Source organism: Limulus polyphemus, unplaced genomic scaffold, assembly GCF_000517525.1.
Source record: "Limulus polyphemus unplaced genomic scaffold, Limulus_polyphemus-2.1.2 Scaffold14, whole genome shotgun sequence".
NCBI classification, from domain to species: domain Eukaryota; kingdom Metazoa; phylum Arthropoda; class Merostomata; order Xiphosura; family Limulidae; genus Limulus; species Limulus polyphemus.
The window spans coordinates 826,626-845,971 of record NW_013665624.1 but is presented as its reverse complement, the minus strand read 5'-3'; the positions used below and the strand labels follow the sequence as shown (position 1 = coordinate 845,971).

General features: G+C 33.7%; 1 protein-coding gene across 3 annotated transcripts in view; it reads right to left on the bottom strand.

Moving 5' to 3' along the window:
* LOC106457195 (ephrin-B1-like) overlaps positions 1–19,346 on the bottom strand; it is a 370,555-nt gene that overhangs the window by 117,068 nt on the left and 234,141 nt on the right. Inside the window, exon 1 of one of the 3 annotated variants that reach the window (XM_013916591.2) lies at positions 15,007–15,244. The exons of the other annotated variants lie outside the window; for them this stretch is intronic. Within the exon in view, the coding sequence (XP_013772045.1) occupies positions 15,007–15,113 (107 nt within the window). The 5' untranslated portion in view covers positions 15,114–15,244. Of the gene's footprint in view, positions 1–15,006; positions 15,245–19,346 lie in introns of those variants that run through there. 3 annotated transcript variants of the gene reach the window in all.

Below are 19,346 nucleotides of genomic sequence, written 5' to 3'. Positions count from 1 at the left end.
CGGATATATCCGGAAGACTTTCATCTCTGTATATTAATTTTGTAAATCTCAAACTGATGGATGGTTTTGAGTTTTGTAGATACATACATCATTACGTGCTTCAAATTGGAAGACGTTTTCACATCTTCTGTAAATGTTTAGGATTTCTTAAATGTATGTTTTAAATCTTGTGTATATATAAATATATATAAGACTTTCCTAACTAGTGATGGCTTTCACCTCTTGTGCATAAATTTATGAATTATTCATTATGAATATTTTTATATCTATTGTATATTTATGAAGTTGTAATTAGTAGATACCTTTTTATCATTTATTTATTTTTATTCAATTCGCTGAAGATGACATATGGTAGTTGTTTTATTTCACGGAGTTTCACCCCAAAACTAATCGATTAGCGTTTGGTAATAACAGGAGTAACGTTAGGAGAGCAGTGTATTGGCATTTTGAAACTGTTCCATAACTCAGGAAATTCAATTTGATACAAGTCGTAATCGATTTTAAAATGGACTCGAAAGTACTTAATACTTTCTTCGTCACAATCATTGCCTTAGAGGTGAACACTATATTATCAGGGCACAATTTCTGTTCTCATTGGCCTTCTTTTAGTTTGTTTATGATACTTATTTAAAGTGTATCCACGTACCATGAAACTTAACTGTAACACATAGTTCGAATAACTAAAATACCAGTGACCAAGATAAACTGCACGTACTATGACAAAAATGTCTATTAGAAACTGTAAGCTATAATAAAAAGTGTTAGGTTCACTAATGATTATCCTAAGTGGTGAAAACTTCCTGTAGAAGACAAAGAGAATTTCCTCTTCGTGCGTGTTTTCCTTTGACTACCGTGTTTCAAATATCTTGCATTTGGATACTAACTATGACGTTCTACAGCAGTTCAGGGTCACGCCATCAACGTCAAGGAAACAGAAAAGACCCATTAATTTTTGTTGACTATGGCAGAAGTAGCAAGTAGGATTTTGTTGTTAAAGGCCTGCTACACGTGAGGCGTGGGTGCACTAGGTATCGCAAGCTTACCACAACCACTTGTGTTCACGTGAGCATCCTGAAGAATTCACATCTTGGCAAACGGGAGGCATAAATTCTCAGCTTGTCTAGTTCTGCAATAAAAGGCAGGAAAACACCAAGATCTAGGAGTTTCTCCAAATATTGCATTTTTCTTTCAAACAAAATTCACAGTTCGCATGATTGAACGATCCAAAACTGTTTCGTAGATAGCATAACTCGTGAATAATATTTTATTGTAGTAGGATATAGGAATGATCATGGATTATACTTTTTCAGAACTATAAGATAGCAGTCCAATTTTCAATTTGTGTTTACCACGAATGTATACTAAACACGTGTGCGACTGGTGATAACACAAAAGCAGTTCTATAGATCATAACAATGCATATAAGCATAAAACAATACATATAAAATGGGTTTTTGCAATTTTCAAGTTAAGGTATATCATCGGTAACGAATATGAGCAGCATCTAATTACTGTTATATATATATTATATGGATGTGTGTGTGTGTGTGTGTATGTTCGCATAATCTCCAAGGCATTCGAATGTACATATTATCCCATATTCTCAAATAAGAGAAAACCTTTCACACTAAATACTGGTAATATCATGTAGAGGACGAGCATTGTATACACTGTAAAAAATACGTGTATAGAAGTAACACAAAAATATTGTGTTATTTCAAAACAACACAAATTGTATTCCTTAAACACAGACTTGTGTTAAGTATACTACGGTTGACTGTTGTGTCGATAAGAACACACAAACATGTGGTTTTCAGTTCAAATTTGTGTTCATCGAAATAACTTGTTGTGTTGTAAATGTAAAGCTACATTTTTACGGGTGTATGCTGACTGTATGAAATTCAACAAAAAAAGTTGTGCAACAATCAAAACATTTGTGTTCTGTTCTTACAGCTCACAATGATTGAGTTCTCTTTAACTTGAACTTATATCGTATCCATTTTAAACACCAGACGAATTTTTCACATAATAAAAGTTGTATTGTTTTGAGTACAAGTTTTCAACATTTTTTTGTTTTCAGAACAATAAAAGAGTTAAAGTTCAACTCTTCTACAGTTAATGGAGAATGAATTGTTAAAACTCAGTTTCCCCGGTAAAATATATTATTGATCCCGAAACGTCTCCACAACAGATATAAGCCTAAAGAAATCTTACCAAGTAATATTGGATTTAACAAAAAGTAAGTCCTTAGTTTGTCAATTACGTAAGTACTAATAGTCTGTTTTAATACAATAAAACCGGGACGTAAAAAACGTCGATTTGATGTACTTCAGCAGGGTCTCCGAAAGTGTTCTGTTTCAAGAGTAAATAAAACCAAAATTAGGAGTAACAAATATTTATTTCTTGATTTTGAAGTTCATAATCATGCTGTGTTGTGGCCGACAGAATGCGTAATGCTTCTCGTGATTCATGGCATGCGCAGTTTTACTGACATCACGAAAGTACAAATTTAAACGTTAAGTGTCCCTTATGTGACGTCATTTTACTTTCTACTTACTTACAGACAACACACTACTGTACAATGGTGCGAGTGGTTGAAACAGGTGATCCCTCCATGTGGCCTTCGGAGAAATTATAATATTCGAAAGATTTCACTAAAAGGGTGAATTTTACCGAACCAGTCAAGATATCATCTTGGCTCTTGTTAACAAAATAATTGATAAGCTAAAGAGAAATAAGAATTTAATGTACAAGAGCAAGTTAGTAGAAGCAATGCAATCACACATATTTTTATCTTCCATCCTCCATGACAGGTCTAACTTTCAAGATTTGTTTTTCCGAAAGCTTCGTCTAACAAAGCTACATGTCTGTGATTTACTTCCGACAGGCCTCAAGAGAGTTTGGATAGGGAAGGTGAAGGAGGAGGGATAAAAGTGAAGTTTTACGAGGGACTTCCAACAAACTTGTCAAGAAAGCTGGCGAGTGTGCAACGCGCATACTCATAGTTTATGGTGTAACACATGCCACGCTGTTTGCTAAAATCCACAGTAATTGAATACATAATTTTATATTTCCCAAGTAAAGCATGAAATAATATTATATACATAAAAAGGCCAATCATGCATACAAATAAATAAGCGTATAGTGTACTTTTACATTTGTTTGTATTCTATATTTACAAGGTCTATACTTTCATGTTTTCATTCTAACTATTCCACACGAGATCTTGGGGACATATAGGAAATACATAAAACATCTTTTTCTATATTCTAACAAAATTCTAAATATAAGTTGAATTCCGGACCCTATGACCTGCTGTATAACATGCTAACAACTAGGACACCTATATGAATACTCATAGGAGTACCACATTAACTTTGAAACACAAAACTAAATATCTAATAGGTCTGATAAACAACGCCATATGAATATACGGATTTCTTCACTGGCTCTGTATTTACGCGTGTGTTAACTTCGCTCCAGGAACAAGAAAAATAGCCAGTTTATTTGAATAATAGTAAAGTTATTTAAAGCACTAAAAATAATGATAAATAATTGGCGTTAAAAATTAATAAATAATTTGTAACTGACTGTACAAAGTTGATACTATTTACATGTCACTTAATCTAATTCACATCATTGCAGTGTTGTCCATGCAATAGAATAATTTAGACATCTGATAACTTTAGATGGGTGTTAAAACTTTTACAACTTCACAACATATTCAAGGAAGAACTTGTTCTCTAGTTGTCCGGTTACCATGCAGGTCATATAATGGAGTAAATTAAAATGGTAATATAATAAACCCAGATCCCTATGTAGGCAAAATAACGGAGTAGATTTAAATTTTAATAAAATAGGCCTAGATCTCTACAGTTCATATGATGGAGTAAATTAAACTGGTAATATAATAATCCCAGATCTATGTATGTCAAATAACGGAGTAGATTTAAAATTTTAATAAAATAGGCCTAGATCTCTACAGTTCATATGATGGAGTAAATTAAACTGGTAATATAATAATCCCAGATCTATGTATGTCAAATAACGGAGTAGATTTAAAATTTTAATAAAATAGGCCTAGATCTATACAGTTCATATGATGGAGTAAATTAAACTGGTAATAACTGTTTTATTTTATAATGAACCAGTGGTGTCTAGTTGTCCTGGATTCGCAATAGATAATATAAAAAACACTTAGAATAGTACTATATCCGTATTATTCCAGCCGGCCTGACGAGTCCCGGTACTGGGACGAAAGGCCTCCTCGGCACTGAATATAACAGATAGAGTGTGGTTGACACATTGTTACATATTCTTCTTTGATTAAACTCATTAATTATTTCCTTGCCGTTGTGCAGGGGTTTGTGCGATGTGTCCACACTCCAATTTTGGGTTAACAACCTCATGCCACCCCTCTAGTTACCTGCGATTTTGTCACATCCTGGAAGGGACAGGTTACTGGAGGATTGTATAAAGTCTGGTGTGAGGTAGAACAAAAAACTATCTCATCAGTTTGAAGAATCATGTAAAACTTCTATCTTTCTGATCGAAGTTCTTTTATCCCCCCCCCACCCCCCACACACACACACTCACCATCCCATGGTGGCTCAGCATTACGTTTTGCGGTCTTCTTAAAGTTAAAAATCGGGTTTCGATACTTCGAGTACTTTGCGCTTACGAACAAGTAAAACTATTTAATTTTCTTTTCCGAATTTTGGAGAGTGTAATTTCGTCAAATTACACAGGCATGCGATGGTTTTATTGTCTTGAAATTTTACATGTTTTACAGTAATTCCTGTACGCTGAATCCGAAAATCATAACCATTTTTCTTCATCACGTGCAGATTTTTCACAAAACGTCATAACGCAATACATAAAAGAAAGACCACAACACGTAGTTTTGAGACTAAAAAACGTAGATTTCACAAAAAATATCAGGATGAATATTCGTTTGACATCAATGTTCTTCACTTTACTTCAGTTTGTTTGTATTTTTTTAACAAACATTATAATAAAAAATGTTCATTGTGGTAAACGAAATAATAATTTGATTTAAGTAAGAGTTTTTTCTTCCCGATTTATAAAAAATCTTTACGTGATAGAAAATAATGAATATTTATTTTCGAAATCTGCGTATCCAAATTATAGAAGAAAATTCGTTATTAAAACTAAAACAAGTTTTATGAAGTTTATTTATTAAATTTGCATGCCTGTGTTATCGATACATTAAAAGAAACAATTAATTTCAAACTTCTTCTGAATTTAAACATCTTTCAACTTAAGTATTCCATATTCCTGTTTTTACTGTTTCAATGTGAGCGTTGTTTTAAAAATTTTTATAGGCTGCATTCTCTTTTTAATCTTTACATGTTATCATGACTTTATCTTACAGCTTTTGAGTCCTTTTTCTGTTTCTCTTGAATACAGACAACGTTGAAACTAGTTAGCAAGGAAGTAGAAAAAAAAAAGTTTTGTGATCGTAAAACTTCGGTTACCGCCCGGTATTCCTAAGGCTCAATAGTCACAGATTTTTGGTTTTTGCATAAGTCAAAAATTGAATGAATGAACAAATTCGTAAGTCTGTAATAGATGAATGCAATCTCCAATGAATAGTTAAAAGGATACATATTGGAGGGGGTTCAGGGGACTCTCCGCCCATGACGGCTTGGTCTCGTTGTAAATACAAACAACATATATATTTGAATTGACATTATAGTGTACAGCTCATTGCATTGGCTTGCTGTCGGGATAATTTTGCTGACTGGAAGCTTTCAACATGTTTAATGAGTCGGGGATATATGGAATAAAAATCTTGAATGTCCATTTTCTCAGAAGAGCTAGATTCCCAAATCCAATTTTGATTGCTTAAATATTTGGGCTTTTCATCTAACGCTGTACACGCATACAAGAAAATAACATCGGGGAAATGAAGATAAATATTATCCATCAATTAATTAGAAATTGCAATCTTTTAGGTCATATACTGCGGTGTTTTTATCATAAAATTTCACAAATTTAACCAAACAATCAATTTAACATCGTCGGACTATTGAGCCTTTGGAGTAACGGAGCATCATCAAAACATTAACCCTTGCTAAAAGAACTATCTAATATGTATATTAATATATCAAACTAAACATATAACATAATCGTGATAATTTACTAGAACTTTTTGAAATATTCTTTAACTGTGACGTAGATATTTGTATCAGACATAAAAATTTAACAATTTCTTCAAAAAGTGAATTCTCCCTTTCTCATATGGCGAACATCTCCTTAAAACCTGTTCCATGTTTGGGGCTTGTAACACTAATAATTGGGTTTTGGTGCTCGTGATAGGCACATAACAAGAAAGTTCATTACGTAGCCTTGTGCTTAATGATAAGTAAACAATTCAAAACCTTTAGCGTTAATGTATAATGAATTTCTGTCGCTGATAGGACGCAACCTCGAAATTGTGCTGCTAAGACAGTCTTACAAGATATTTGCATCGTGTATTGATAGCAAAATATATTTATCTCGCATTAAAGGTAACAAATGAAACCTCATACGCCTTCTTTTTTTTACGATCGATAGTTCTTCAGCAGTGAAACGCTTGGATTTATATCAACTCAAATATTTGGTCAAGTTTTGTAGTACTACCGTAAAACCCTTAATAATATTCAACTTGATTTTAGGTCTATTCAGATTTGTTAAAAAAACGATCGAAAATAGTTAACAGTGAAGATTCCTAACTTATGAAACAATGTATTCTGAGCTTTATAAGTAAACCAGTTTTACTGGCTTTATTTTTATTACGTATGTAAGCTCACTCTGTTCGGAATTGATACCAATAACTTAATAACTTAAAAATTAGGATTTATTATAATTATAACATTGAGTTATATATTGAAATAAAACTTGTAATTTATAAAAAAAAACAAAAAACATGAGGGAATCCTCAATAGCCGCGGCAATTGAAATTCCTTTAGACGGGATTAGAGTAAATTAATCTATGAGACCTTTTTCTCTTTTTTATTAGCTATATTCTTGTGCGCCAGCAATACCAAGCACGGGGCGCGCGCATACCTGATTCGATTTTATTATTCATCGGGATCTTTACCAGCCTACCCTCAAATTGATATTATTTTAGACAGTATTAGGGTAAATTAGTCTTTGAGACCTTGGGCGTAGTCAAATATATGAATCGAAAGGGTTTGAACTCCCAAGTCCAAAACTGTATTAGATCTGAAATCGGTCAAGAGATGAGCTAAAAGTTTGTACTTGAAAAACTCAGAGCTAGTCTAAGAGCTGCTATGCCGCGGTTAAAAAAAATACCCAGAAACTGATTCATATTATTTCACTTTCATTTCTGTTCCGCTTTAAGCTTCTGAATCACATTTTCCATTTTCCTCTTATGGCCCTCTACAATGTAAATGCTATTTTAACGAAGTAGTTATGTGATCAATTCATGTTTAGTGAAAAATTATAAACAAGTGAGCTGATAAAAATAACAGGGTCAAGCTAGTGTAATATCAATATATTATTCAGTGAAAAATGTTATATATACAAAGTATTTCTTCTCTCCTATTTTGCTTTTAGGAAAAGTTTCTTTACTTCCACCCTTATATTCTTGTTTTTCGTTCAATTTTTCTGTTGATAGCTGAAAAATCAAACGAAGCCTCCAAAGCTAAGCCTAGTTTCACCTAGCAAACGTGAACCCCTTTCCGCTCGTCGTTGTTTGTTTATTCAGAGTAAAACTTTGGCGATGTTTGATCTAATGGACGCGTGGAAGTACAATTCGTGTGCAAAGAGATGAAATGGGAAGGGGAGGAGAAGAAGATGGTGGAGAAGGTAGAATACGAGAATGATATTGTAATGTTTGCTTTTCGCTCTATCTGGATCTTTCTGCGGACTATGTTTCATGCCAAAACAACTACGAAGTTATTCGGTTAGTTGTATTAAGCTTGGGTCAACATGTGGCATGTGACAACGCTTTTAGTTCAGTTCTCGTGGAAATTTCCTCCCCGTTAAATATAAAAACTTTTTCATTACTTTCTGTAGAATAATGTTCTGTAAACGGCATGCTGACTTTTATACAGGAATACACACCCCACAGAACACTAATACCAATATATATGGCACACGAGTAAGCTTTCTTATTCTTATCCAGTTTACAAACTTTCAAAATTTAATAATGGCAAATTCAGTAGTTAAATTGGAATTTTAAATTGGGGAAACGCAAAACTTATCTAGCATCTTTCCATAAAATATACGAAGTTGACTGCTTAAGAATACTTCTACAATCTCTGTTATATAACTTTTTAAAGTTATTTTTCTTAAAAACCACCACGATCCCAAACGTCTAGGTCTTTCAGGTAAGGAGAGTCATAACAGCAGGTCAATGATAACAATAATGCATAATTTCTGTACGTGTGGTGTATCTTAAGTTTAACTGGGGCTATATAGTCAAAGCTTTAGATAGTTATTGATATGTTCAATCAGTCGGCAGCAGCTGCCACCACAAGGGCTTCGTCCAGCAATAAACCGAACCCACAACTACATCACGGGGCGATCTTTCGTAACGTCGTCCGGAAAGCCTACCTCTAAGCCACGCCTGGCCGCCTGTGGTATGCCAACTGTATCTCTGTTTTGTTTTTATCAAAACTAGGCTCTAAATTGAATTGATTTTCATCATAAGAATAAATATAACAATGAAATTTTTAGAATCTATACACAGCTACATCGATGCACAAACCTTGGATCCAGTGAGACGCAGCTCGGAAAGCTAACCACTAAGCCCAGCAATATATTGGAACTTTCACTCATCGTTACACTTAAAAGCCCCACGTGTATTAAATTTAATATATCCTTATTACTTACTGCCCAACGGTCACTTCTGACTGATTGGTTACACGTGAGGTTGGTGCATGTCCAAATGTTAAAAAAACCTCCCTGCTCTAATAGTTACTTTTTACTATAGATAGTTTACCTAATTTAAACTGATATTTAATGAAATTGTTCCAAAGGGTGCGAAACACTAATTAGTAATGGCCTAAGTCTTTGTGTATCTACACTAAAATATTTCGCCAATTCATGCATTGAAAGCGAATCTTATTTCTGTTGAAAAGAAAACTGGCTTCTAATGGATACTACTAAGAATGAAATGACAAATGGCGAGGTTTATACAATTTATATATTTGTGATTAGTTTGTTTGTAGTTCTTAAGATGAAAGTTAACACATTCCCCGACATTGTTATGGGTGAAAATGAAAAGGCTGGTTTTGGAAAATAATTTACAACTAACGAACCCGAAACCATTGGTTAAACACATGTCGTATAGTTTTACACATGTGTGAGAATAAATTCTAGTCCAAATGATAGTTATTGTACAAACAGGAATTTGTAAACCATGTGTCTGAGCCAAGAAAGGGCATACTTCAGACGATGATATGAAGATAATGTTGGTAAAGTCACAGAAATAGGAACTTTATCGACACAGCTGACAGATATGGTTGGGGGTCATGGAAGATGAGTAGGGGAAATGGAAACGCAGTTAAGCAGTCGGTTGAAACCACGTCTAATGGTGATTCTATAAGGGAAAGGGATTCCAACGATATCTAAATGACTATATCTGAGATATAGTAACAGCAGACTTCAGCTAAGAGCCCTGTTGTGACGTGAAAACAGTAGATAAGCGAACTCAGCAGATAAACATATCACTGTAGGTCTGGCAAACTGCTGATAGTTGTTTTCCCAAGTTCTTGCCACCTTTAGTATTCACATTTATAAACATTACAGCAATGCCAGTTTGAAAATTATCTAAGCTTACTTAACTTTTTTTTTAAAAACATTAAATAAAACAAATCCCATTACTTATTCAAACGAGTTATTTTGTATTAATGATTGCGAATACTCCACTAGTTAGTATGGAGTTGACATTTTTGATGCAACTTCTAGTTTACCCTTCAGGTCCTCAGTACAATAACTCATGGATAATATGAGAAAACTATTAGTTTAAACAAGGATTTCTTAGTTCACGGATGTTGAGATATTAGGCCTAATTTCTTGTTAAATATACACAACTGTTTCAGTTACGATTAATGAAGTGTTGTGATTTAAAGAGTTTATATAGCACAAGTGTGTTAAATTTAGTTATTTCTAGAAGTGATAGTTAGTGTAGCGCAAGTTTATTTGCGTAACTATTTACGAATCATACCTTGTGTAGTTCAATAGTTATAAATGGTGATTGTTACAATATTGCTTCATGTTACTAGAACCTTCTGAGTATTTCTCGTTGGTTTAATTGAATATTATAGCATCATAATATCTAGTAGTGTGTGAAACATACTAATGTTGGGGTATAAATACACATTAAAGACTTAGTTCGAAATTTAGATAGATCTAGACTATTAAAGATTAATAGGTTAAATTAGATTAGATTAATAGAAACAATAACGTCATGAAGCTTTAAGAAAGATTGTTTGTTTGTTTGATTTTAATTATGCACAAAGCTACACAAGGGCTACCTGTGCTCTGCCCACCACGGGTATCGAAACCCGGTTTCTAGCGTTGTAAGTCCGCAGACATACCGCTGTGCCACTGGGGGGCTTTAAGAAATATATTTCCACTAGTTTTTCAACAGTTTTGAAAATATTCACGCAATAATGTTGTCGACGCAATAAAAAGGGTTAATTCACTACCGAAAGTTGCTAGCAGTGTAGACTTCGTAGATCAAATGCAACATGATTTCTTATAAAAACAAATCTTTGACTTCGTAACCACGTTTCTCCGTGAATGCACGGAATTCTACATTGTGATTGGGTTAGTGAATTCTACATTGTGATTGGGTTAGTGAATTTTCAATGACTTTTTTGTCCTCAAATTGTGTGTACTAATTTTTTAAAACTTCAAATAGAAAAACCAGTGTTTCAGAAATACATATTTTAAAAATGTATATCATCTGCGTTTGACAGTGGTTCGGCTTGAGAGCGTAGAAGATTGAATTTCGGGGTTCGATCCTCACGACAGACAAAGACAGATAGCTCATTGCAAAGTTTTGGACGAAAAACCAACAAAGTGTATCTAATCGTTATCAGAGATTTGGTAATCTCACATTTCAATACAATTTCGTTAGGAGTGATAGGTTTGTTTGTTTGAAGTTAAGCACAAAGCTACACAATGGGCTATCTGTACTCTGCCCACAACGGGTATCGAAACCCGGTTTCTAGCGTTGTAAGTCCGCAGACATGCCGCTGTGCCACTGGGAAGCAAGAGTGATAGGAAGATCACAGTTGATACACATAGTTGATTCAATGAAGAAAAAAAAAAAACATTTTCCGATGAATTAGCTATATTGAATTGCTTAATAGTATGTTTCCAACAAAGAAACGTGCATATTTTTAAACCTCTGGCAACATTAATGTTAGCAAATTCTGCTGCGAATTGTCACAATCAATAAATAATTTCACCATGTCTCCACCATGTCTCTCGCGGTTGTTTGAATGACATAAAAGTGTGCTAGTTTTGGGCAGGTTGTTTAAAGAAATGGCAATGCATATAATGATTTTCGTTTATACATTTATATGCTAGTAATAAAAGTGTGTACGTATCTAAGTGAGCATAATTTATTGACTAAAAAGATATTGAACAACTGATACGATCCTCACAGTATATATTACTCCAAATCAAAATATAACAGCTCAAGAAAGCTTTGAGGACGAAGTTTCTGACTCAGTTCGCTAAATGAAAAACCTGTCTGTCTTCTCTTTGTGATCCTTGCTCACTTTGTAATGTTTTATTCTAAAATTTTAATTATATAAAATGTGAAAGCGCTGAGAAATGAAGACATACTCGTTGGAAGTGACATAAGCAAACAAGTTAGTACTCATAGAATCCGCTACGGGCGCTGGACTCGTAGGGACTTCTCTGTTAGCTTTACGAATGACTCAGACTGATGGTCAAGCAGTATAGACTTTTACCGAACAATTCACCAAAGTGGTAGGTAAGAGCTAGTTAGCGTCAGCTGTAAAGACCCGCGTTGCACAACTACAGCAACGGTGAACACCAATTAATGAAACCATCAGCAACAGTAATGACATATGAAACATCAAAGCTTTCTAACAAATGGTCCCGAATAAAGCCCCACGCTTAGTGTGCTACACTTGTCTGTTCCCACAGTAATCAAACAGTAAACGAGGTGGATTAAAGGGGAAAATTCCCAACCATAACGCATAGCATTCATTGATATATTCAATCATATGCATAGAGCTTAGTGACAACCATTTGGAATGTTGAAACTCCATAAAAGGTGAAAGCATTTTCATATATTTCCTTATACAGTTAATGGTGCGTCATCAATGGTTCATTAGGACTAAAGAATGAGTTGCTTGAAGAAGAAGTATCTGTAGACACTATGGGTTTGAGATGTATTACTTTCATCACGTTCAAAGAACAACTCTATAATTATAGTTATTAGACCCACAAAGACACTGATTTGAACGACCACCCTACAAACGCTGATTAGTATTTGCTTATTTTCCTGTGAAGAAAACCTTGACATCAAGATTCAGAGAATACTTGCTGACAGCTTACCACAAAAAGTCCTTTTAGCTCGCTGTAGTGTATGAGCGGTAGCTTCTCGGCCAGGTAGAGAACGGTCGAGGGGAGAAAAGCCATTCATCGGTGTAGCATTTGCGCTGTTCCCCCTGGGGCGATGTATCTGCGGTGCGGTGACGCTGAGAGCAGGGAGTCGGCGGTATGGCAAACCTTCGATTCAGTTCAGGTGCGACTTGATTGCTAGCGTTGAGATCAGAGCTAAAACCCGCGTGGAGGCAGGCAACCGGTTGGAATTCAACCCCCATAAACAGGATAAGGGAAAAGAAGACAAAGACATAGAGGCCTTATGTTCCTTTTTATTATAAAATAGGATCCGGTACGTTATAGACTTGCAGAGCGCTAGGTAGATATCTCTTCTTCAGTAGGCCTACTTCAAGTGTCCCTCTAACTGCATGCAAAACTGACGGTTCTCATTCATGAATAAATATAACCAAACTCCACGTCGTGCTTATAGCAGTTAATCTGATTAATCTTTAAGCCTCTATGAAAAACCCCCTTAATCTCATACATTGGTCTTGAACGTTTCTGTTAGACAGTACTTTCACTTTACTGGTTCCATTTCACACCCGTATGGTTACAACAAGTGTATAACGTTCAATACCTGTGTTAACTACATCTCACATAAATAGAAGCGTAATTTATTTGTTCTTATCCTTAAACTAAATTGTAATAAATATTAACTACGTTATAATGTTATAAAATATTGAAAACAAAATTCAAGCTATTTTACACATTGGTGCCTTTAAATACAAATATTTAAGTTTGACACTTTATACAAACACTGTACACTGGAATATTTCTGAATGTTTTTAACGCTTTCACTGTTTTAAGACATTTTTTTATATTATTGATATTCCATAAAGCTTGATTGTTGTTTTTTTTTTTACAAATATTATTCATTTGATGGGAAGTTAGTGTTATGGGTAGTGAAAATATAAAGAATTAATAAAAAATAATTTGTTGTATTTATCAAACGTTTACATTTTCTTTTGAGGGAAGATAACTCAACCTGTCATCATTCACGTGCGCTTTGAGTAAAAGTAACTCAACCTGTCATCATTCACGTGCGCTTTGAGTAAAAGTAACTCAACCTGTCATAATTCACGTGCGCTTTGAGTAAAAGTAACTCAACCTGTCATCATTCACGTGCGCTTTGAGTGCCACTTGTGATGAACACATGAAGTTCTCTTCTAATCTCATACGTTGAACCGAAAAAAACGATCATGAGTATCAGCTGCATATCAATAAATATAGCTGTATATCACATGTGGTACTCAGGCATTTTAGCATTATGTTCTGTATATCACATGTGGTACTCAGGCATTTTAGCATTATGTTCTGTATATCACATGTGGTACTCAGGCGTTTTAGCATTATATTCTATATATCACATGTGGTACTCAGGCGCTTCAGCATTATGTTCTGTGAATCGCATATGATGCACAGGACAGAGATAGGGTTAAACTTTAGTTTACTATATCATAAATTGGAGCCTCTGTACACGGCTCTGTTTATTTCATTCGTTTGTTTTGTTATTCGAGAATAACAAATTAAAGAGGCACATTGAAGAGATACTGAAATTAAGAATCAGATAAAGTATTTAGAAAAATAAAACTAAATAATAGAAGCACAATAACTGTTAATACTGCTGGAAGCCAAAATAACCATCTCTCAAAATCAAGTCTTCTTCATAAATCTATAACCTTTATTGCCTATCACGCACTATTTTCTGCATGTAAAATAGAATAATTCGGTTGCATTTTGTAATTAAGCCGCAACAGTGTTACAAAAAGAAGAATTTCGTTGGCTGTTATTAATTCTCAGCAAAATCTCTTTAATTCGAATATTAACAGCAAGATAAGAGAGATGTTGAAACACTTTTCAGATTTGATTGCAATAAACTACCTTCAATTCACATCAGCATATAATACAGCGTGAGACTCTGTGAATGAAAAGTATTTTTTTTACCTATATAACACAGAAACTAGAGTTATAATGAAAGAAAAATATTTAGGATGGGGACTAAAATACGTTACAAATAATGCTCCATTTTGAAACAGAAATTCAGACGTATCTTGGCGTCATTCAACATTATTCTGCTCAGCGCCACGTAATAAGTCAAAGATAAGTTATCGTGAAAACTTTGATGCAATCTGTAGCTCTTCGAATTTTTATTTTTGATTCCCCACCTTTGCCAAATGTACTAGATAAACGGAATCAGCTTTTGTTGAATTATTTTTCATGCGTGACTTAATATTTGAGATAAACAACAAATATTTATATTATGGAGTGTATGACAAATACCAGTGATCAGAAATTTATATATCTATGCCAATTGTTTAGCTGCAACACAATCTAAAACACACTTAACAGAATTTATTTTATGTATCTGAGAAAAGCGCTTACATTGGGTTCGAGGCATTCCAGTAGATATCGTCCAATCTTACACACACAACATCCAAAGTAACTATGTCCAAAAGAGTGAGAAGAAGAAAAACTACGATCCATGGCATTGTCACGGTGACGGGGAATCTTTCCTTAGTCTACCAGGGTACGTGGGAACAATTGTACCATTCCTTCGTTAGAAGTTCGTAGCAGACATGTTACGCTCCACTACTTTGCGCAGAAACGAAGCTTTTCTTGAAACAAGTTCAGTCCTACGTATGGACCAAGTGTTGTTCAGAAGCCTCACGCACTCAGAATCTGCTTAGCCTCGATGCCAGGGTTGAATTGAGAACCACGTCAGCAGCCAATGAAAGGAGAGCTTTCAGGCACCGAGTGGCCAGCTTACTCCACCCTGGAGAAATCCCCCCCTCTTAAACTTCCCCTCCTCCAGCAAACCATTATACCACATGGCGTAGCCTACCACTAAATACTTTCCAACGCAAATCCTGTGTTTGTAAATGCACAACAAAGTTTCCGTCATGCTAAAAGTACTTGTTTTTGTTCGAAATAACAACTAATGAGCCTTATAATTGTGTAAATTGTCACGAAAATATTCTTTCAAGAAATAACGTTGACTGTTTATTCTTTATCTTGAATAACATATTCTTTAAACAAGTTATTATCAGTTTACTTGATTCACTTTCCCATTCAGAGTTAAATCTCTAGGAATAATTAAAAATGGATTTCAGTCACACGATTTATAAACTAGATTTTTATCTAGAAACGTTTTTCTTTAGTTGCTTCATTTTTATCGATTTAAATATTTAACATTATTTTCTTCCCATGACATTTTAATTATATGTATTTTTGATAACTATTTATCGTTTCTTATGCAGTTTTCAATCAATAATGATGCATTATTGGAAAACCTTTGTTATATTGTACTTATTTTTTTATCCAATTAATGAAACTCGTTTCATTTACGAGATGTATATTGTCTGTGGCTAACTCAAACAATTTTTAATGAGAAAAAAAATGGCCATCAGTAACAAAATTAAGAGTCCTGTATCAAAACTCGACAGTTCAGCCAGATCCATGTCAGAGAAAGAAATGTCTTGAGGCAGGGACCTGTTATGGTAATGAATTTAAAGAATTATCATACAGTAACAAGATACGAAGTCCAGATTCAGGCCTCGGCGGTTCTTCAAATTAATTTAATAAAAAGCGATTAATTCTGTTTAATTTACAACTAAGAAAACAAATGTTTCTTTTGCATCTTTTATTTTAAGATAAACATACCTTAGAATTAAGAGAAATATTAAAACATTTCCTTGTAATATCTCACCCGTCGAAGGCTCCAGTAACAGCAGAGACAAATCCCTTCCACACAAAGCTGAAGGTCGATAACGGCAACGTATTATGTCAATCTCTTATGTATGTATTAAAACTACATATTAGAAATATTTACACACTTGGGGAAGAGGCAAGGAACATTCGTGATATAAGAAAGACATCAATGAAATAATTTTAAAGAATATAATATAACGAGTTATTGTTTGTTTATAGTTAAGCACAAAGCTATACAATGGGCTATCTGTGCTCTGCCCGCCAGGGGTATCGAAACCCGGTTTCTAGCGTTGTAAGTCCGCAAAAACAAGTTATTTAGCTACCTAGATTTTGCAAACGTAGTGAAAATAACTGAAGAAAAAAAATATCACAAATGATAAACTTATATATACTTTGAAATGTTTTGTTTTTTTTCAACTACGAGACAATGTTTAAGTTATACAATTTATTAACCTTGCAGTGATGTCGATATTTTGTCATTGTCACCCGAAGGCCAAAAATATCGTTCAAAGCGTTTTTTCTCTATTTAAGTTTTTTTATCTGATTCATTAAAAAAAATTTGTTTAGCTTCAGTAATGTGTTCGAGAATGAACTGAATCACATTATTTGAATTCAGCATTTCATGCTAATTCAAACTCAACGAGGAAAGCTGTTTGTGTTAGGTTAATGTGACATGTTACCATAGTGACAAAACATATACGAATGTTATTAACACCTACATTATACATAAACATAAACAAAACTAAAGATCGATGAAATGACAAGGTATTTTTAGGTTTACGAAAGAATTTTTAAAATGCAATTATATCACATGGAAACGTTTATTTATTTAGCTAGCACCTGACTTTTTGTCTTAGAATTAATGATGTGTATTTTCATGTATTATAAGCTGCATAATCAAAAAATTAAAATAATGAAATAATAATTCACAGAAGAGAGAAAGGTTCATTTTCTACATTTTTAGGACTTTATTTAGGACTTACAATTTTGAAGTTATTTAAAAAGAAACTTGAAAAATTAGCAAGGAATATAATCAACCTTTGAATAACAAAAAAGAACACTGTCTCTTCCTTAAAAAATGTTCTAAGATAAGACTTCCCTGGTGGTATATTTTAACAACCAATCGAATTTCATATCATTAACAATGAAAAAAAAAAATTGAATAGCCAAACCTAATGTTTATACAAAATGACTATACACATTGTTCCTGAAATTACAAACACATATGCTTACTATGTATAACTTATTTTTCCAAATAAAACCAGGGCTTCAATAACGAGTCTAATTCTATCAAGTACAGAAGTTTTCCAGAAAACAAGTAATGAAACGTTTGATATTGTTCATGTTATGACAATTTACAGTTAGTTATATGACAGTTTACACTTTAGCAGAAGCAGCCTAGAATTCTAGTATAAAATCTGAAAATCAGCTCATTGTAATTATTGTATATTTTTACTGACAGACGAAAACGCAGTAACCACATTCGCAGTCTACAATGAAGAACAAAAGAGACTTAAACCTTTTAAAAATCAGTTGTTTTTTTTAGAAATATCTTGACTTATTATATTTTTAGTTTATTCCAACTTACGTTATACCAGAAATGATTCGTTTGTCTTCAATAATTGCTAGGTTAGTGTTCGCAGACCTTTTGCAATAATATACAGAGATAGGTAGACATACACATAAAATAATTGAAAATAATTATTCCTTCTTCATCAATTTCTAGTAAAAAAAATGCTAGTAAGCTTAAAAAAAATTCCATTTTCAATCTAATCTCTGTTTTTGGAGAGAAAACACCAATCTTAACTAACTCGGAGCTAAGCCTAAAGAAACAAACAAAAATCATTTATAATGCTTTATTTAAAGCCGCTAACCTCAGTAATTATCATATAATTGGGGAACATTATTATGAAGGTGCTAAAATATACACACACAGAGAGAGAGAGCTCCAAATTTCAAATAACTATAAATTATTTTTACAATAAAGTTTTCGAAGGTCTGAGTAACTGTAATTATACCCTTTTTTTTCATGTTTCATGACAACATTTTTGAGCGTGATGATATCTTCTAAAACGCATCTAGAAAACTTTGCATTATTTAATATAATTGTCATTTTGTACACTAGATGGCAACCAACTAGATGTTGCCTAGTTGTTATCGTGTAGGAAGTGCGTATCCAGAGATTCGAGGCACGTGTCCCGTTACCGCGAAATCGCGCTCAGCATTATGAGACCGTGGAAGCACTATAAAAGTGAAGGACAGTTACTTCTATTTGGTTAGATAAGAGGAGTTTCTTTGTATGTTTCTTTGTTGTTGTTTTTTATATTTGCGCATAACTATCAAAGGCTATTTGCACTAGCCGTCCCTAATTTTGACTGAAAGGTTAGAGAAAATTGAATAATTTTAATAAAGAAAACCTACTGCTATGTTAGTTGAACTTCACAAAAATGCAGGAACAACATACGTTAATAAGTGAAAATGGTATAAACAATGGTTAACATTTTTGGCTAATACAGTAGCGTAAGTTAAAGATCATTCAATTAAGTTAGATGTTGCAATTACACAGGTTGAGAACATTATAATAAAACGATTTTGCAGCTTCCCTACGTCGTTAAAGTCCTTTTCACCACTTCCAATAACGACCTTCAGAATTATCTTACTGTTGAGGATATTCAAAAGTTGTATAAAAGAGAGAAACTTATCTTTTACTATTTAGCTGGTCTATTTCTGCTAAACTGTGACTTAGTATATGAAATTATACCAGTTTCTTAAAAATAGAAAATTTGAAGAACTAATATGTAAAGTAACACATTCCGTAGTTTGAAATAGTCTGTAATGAGCTAGTTTGTTCTGAAGAGTGAGTATTCTAAAGGCAATTATTTTGTATTAAACTAACACTTTATTTGTTATATGCATTAAAAAAAGCAAACATTATCAGGAAAATGCGTTCCTCAGTAAACATCGGCCTCCAGTGGCACAGTGGTATGTCTGCGGACTTATACTGCTAAAAACCG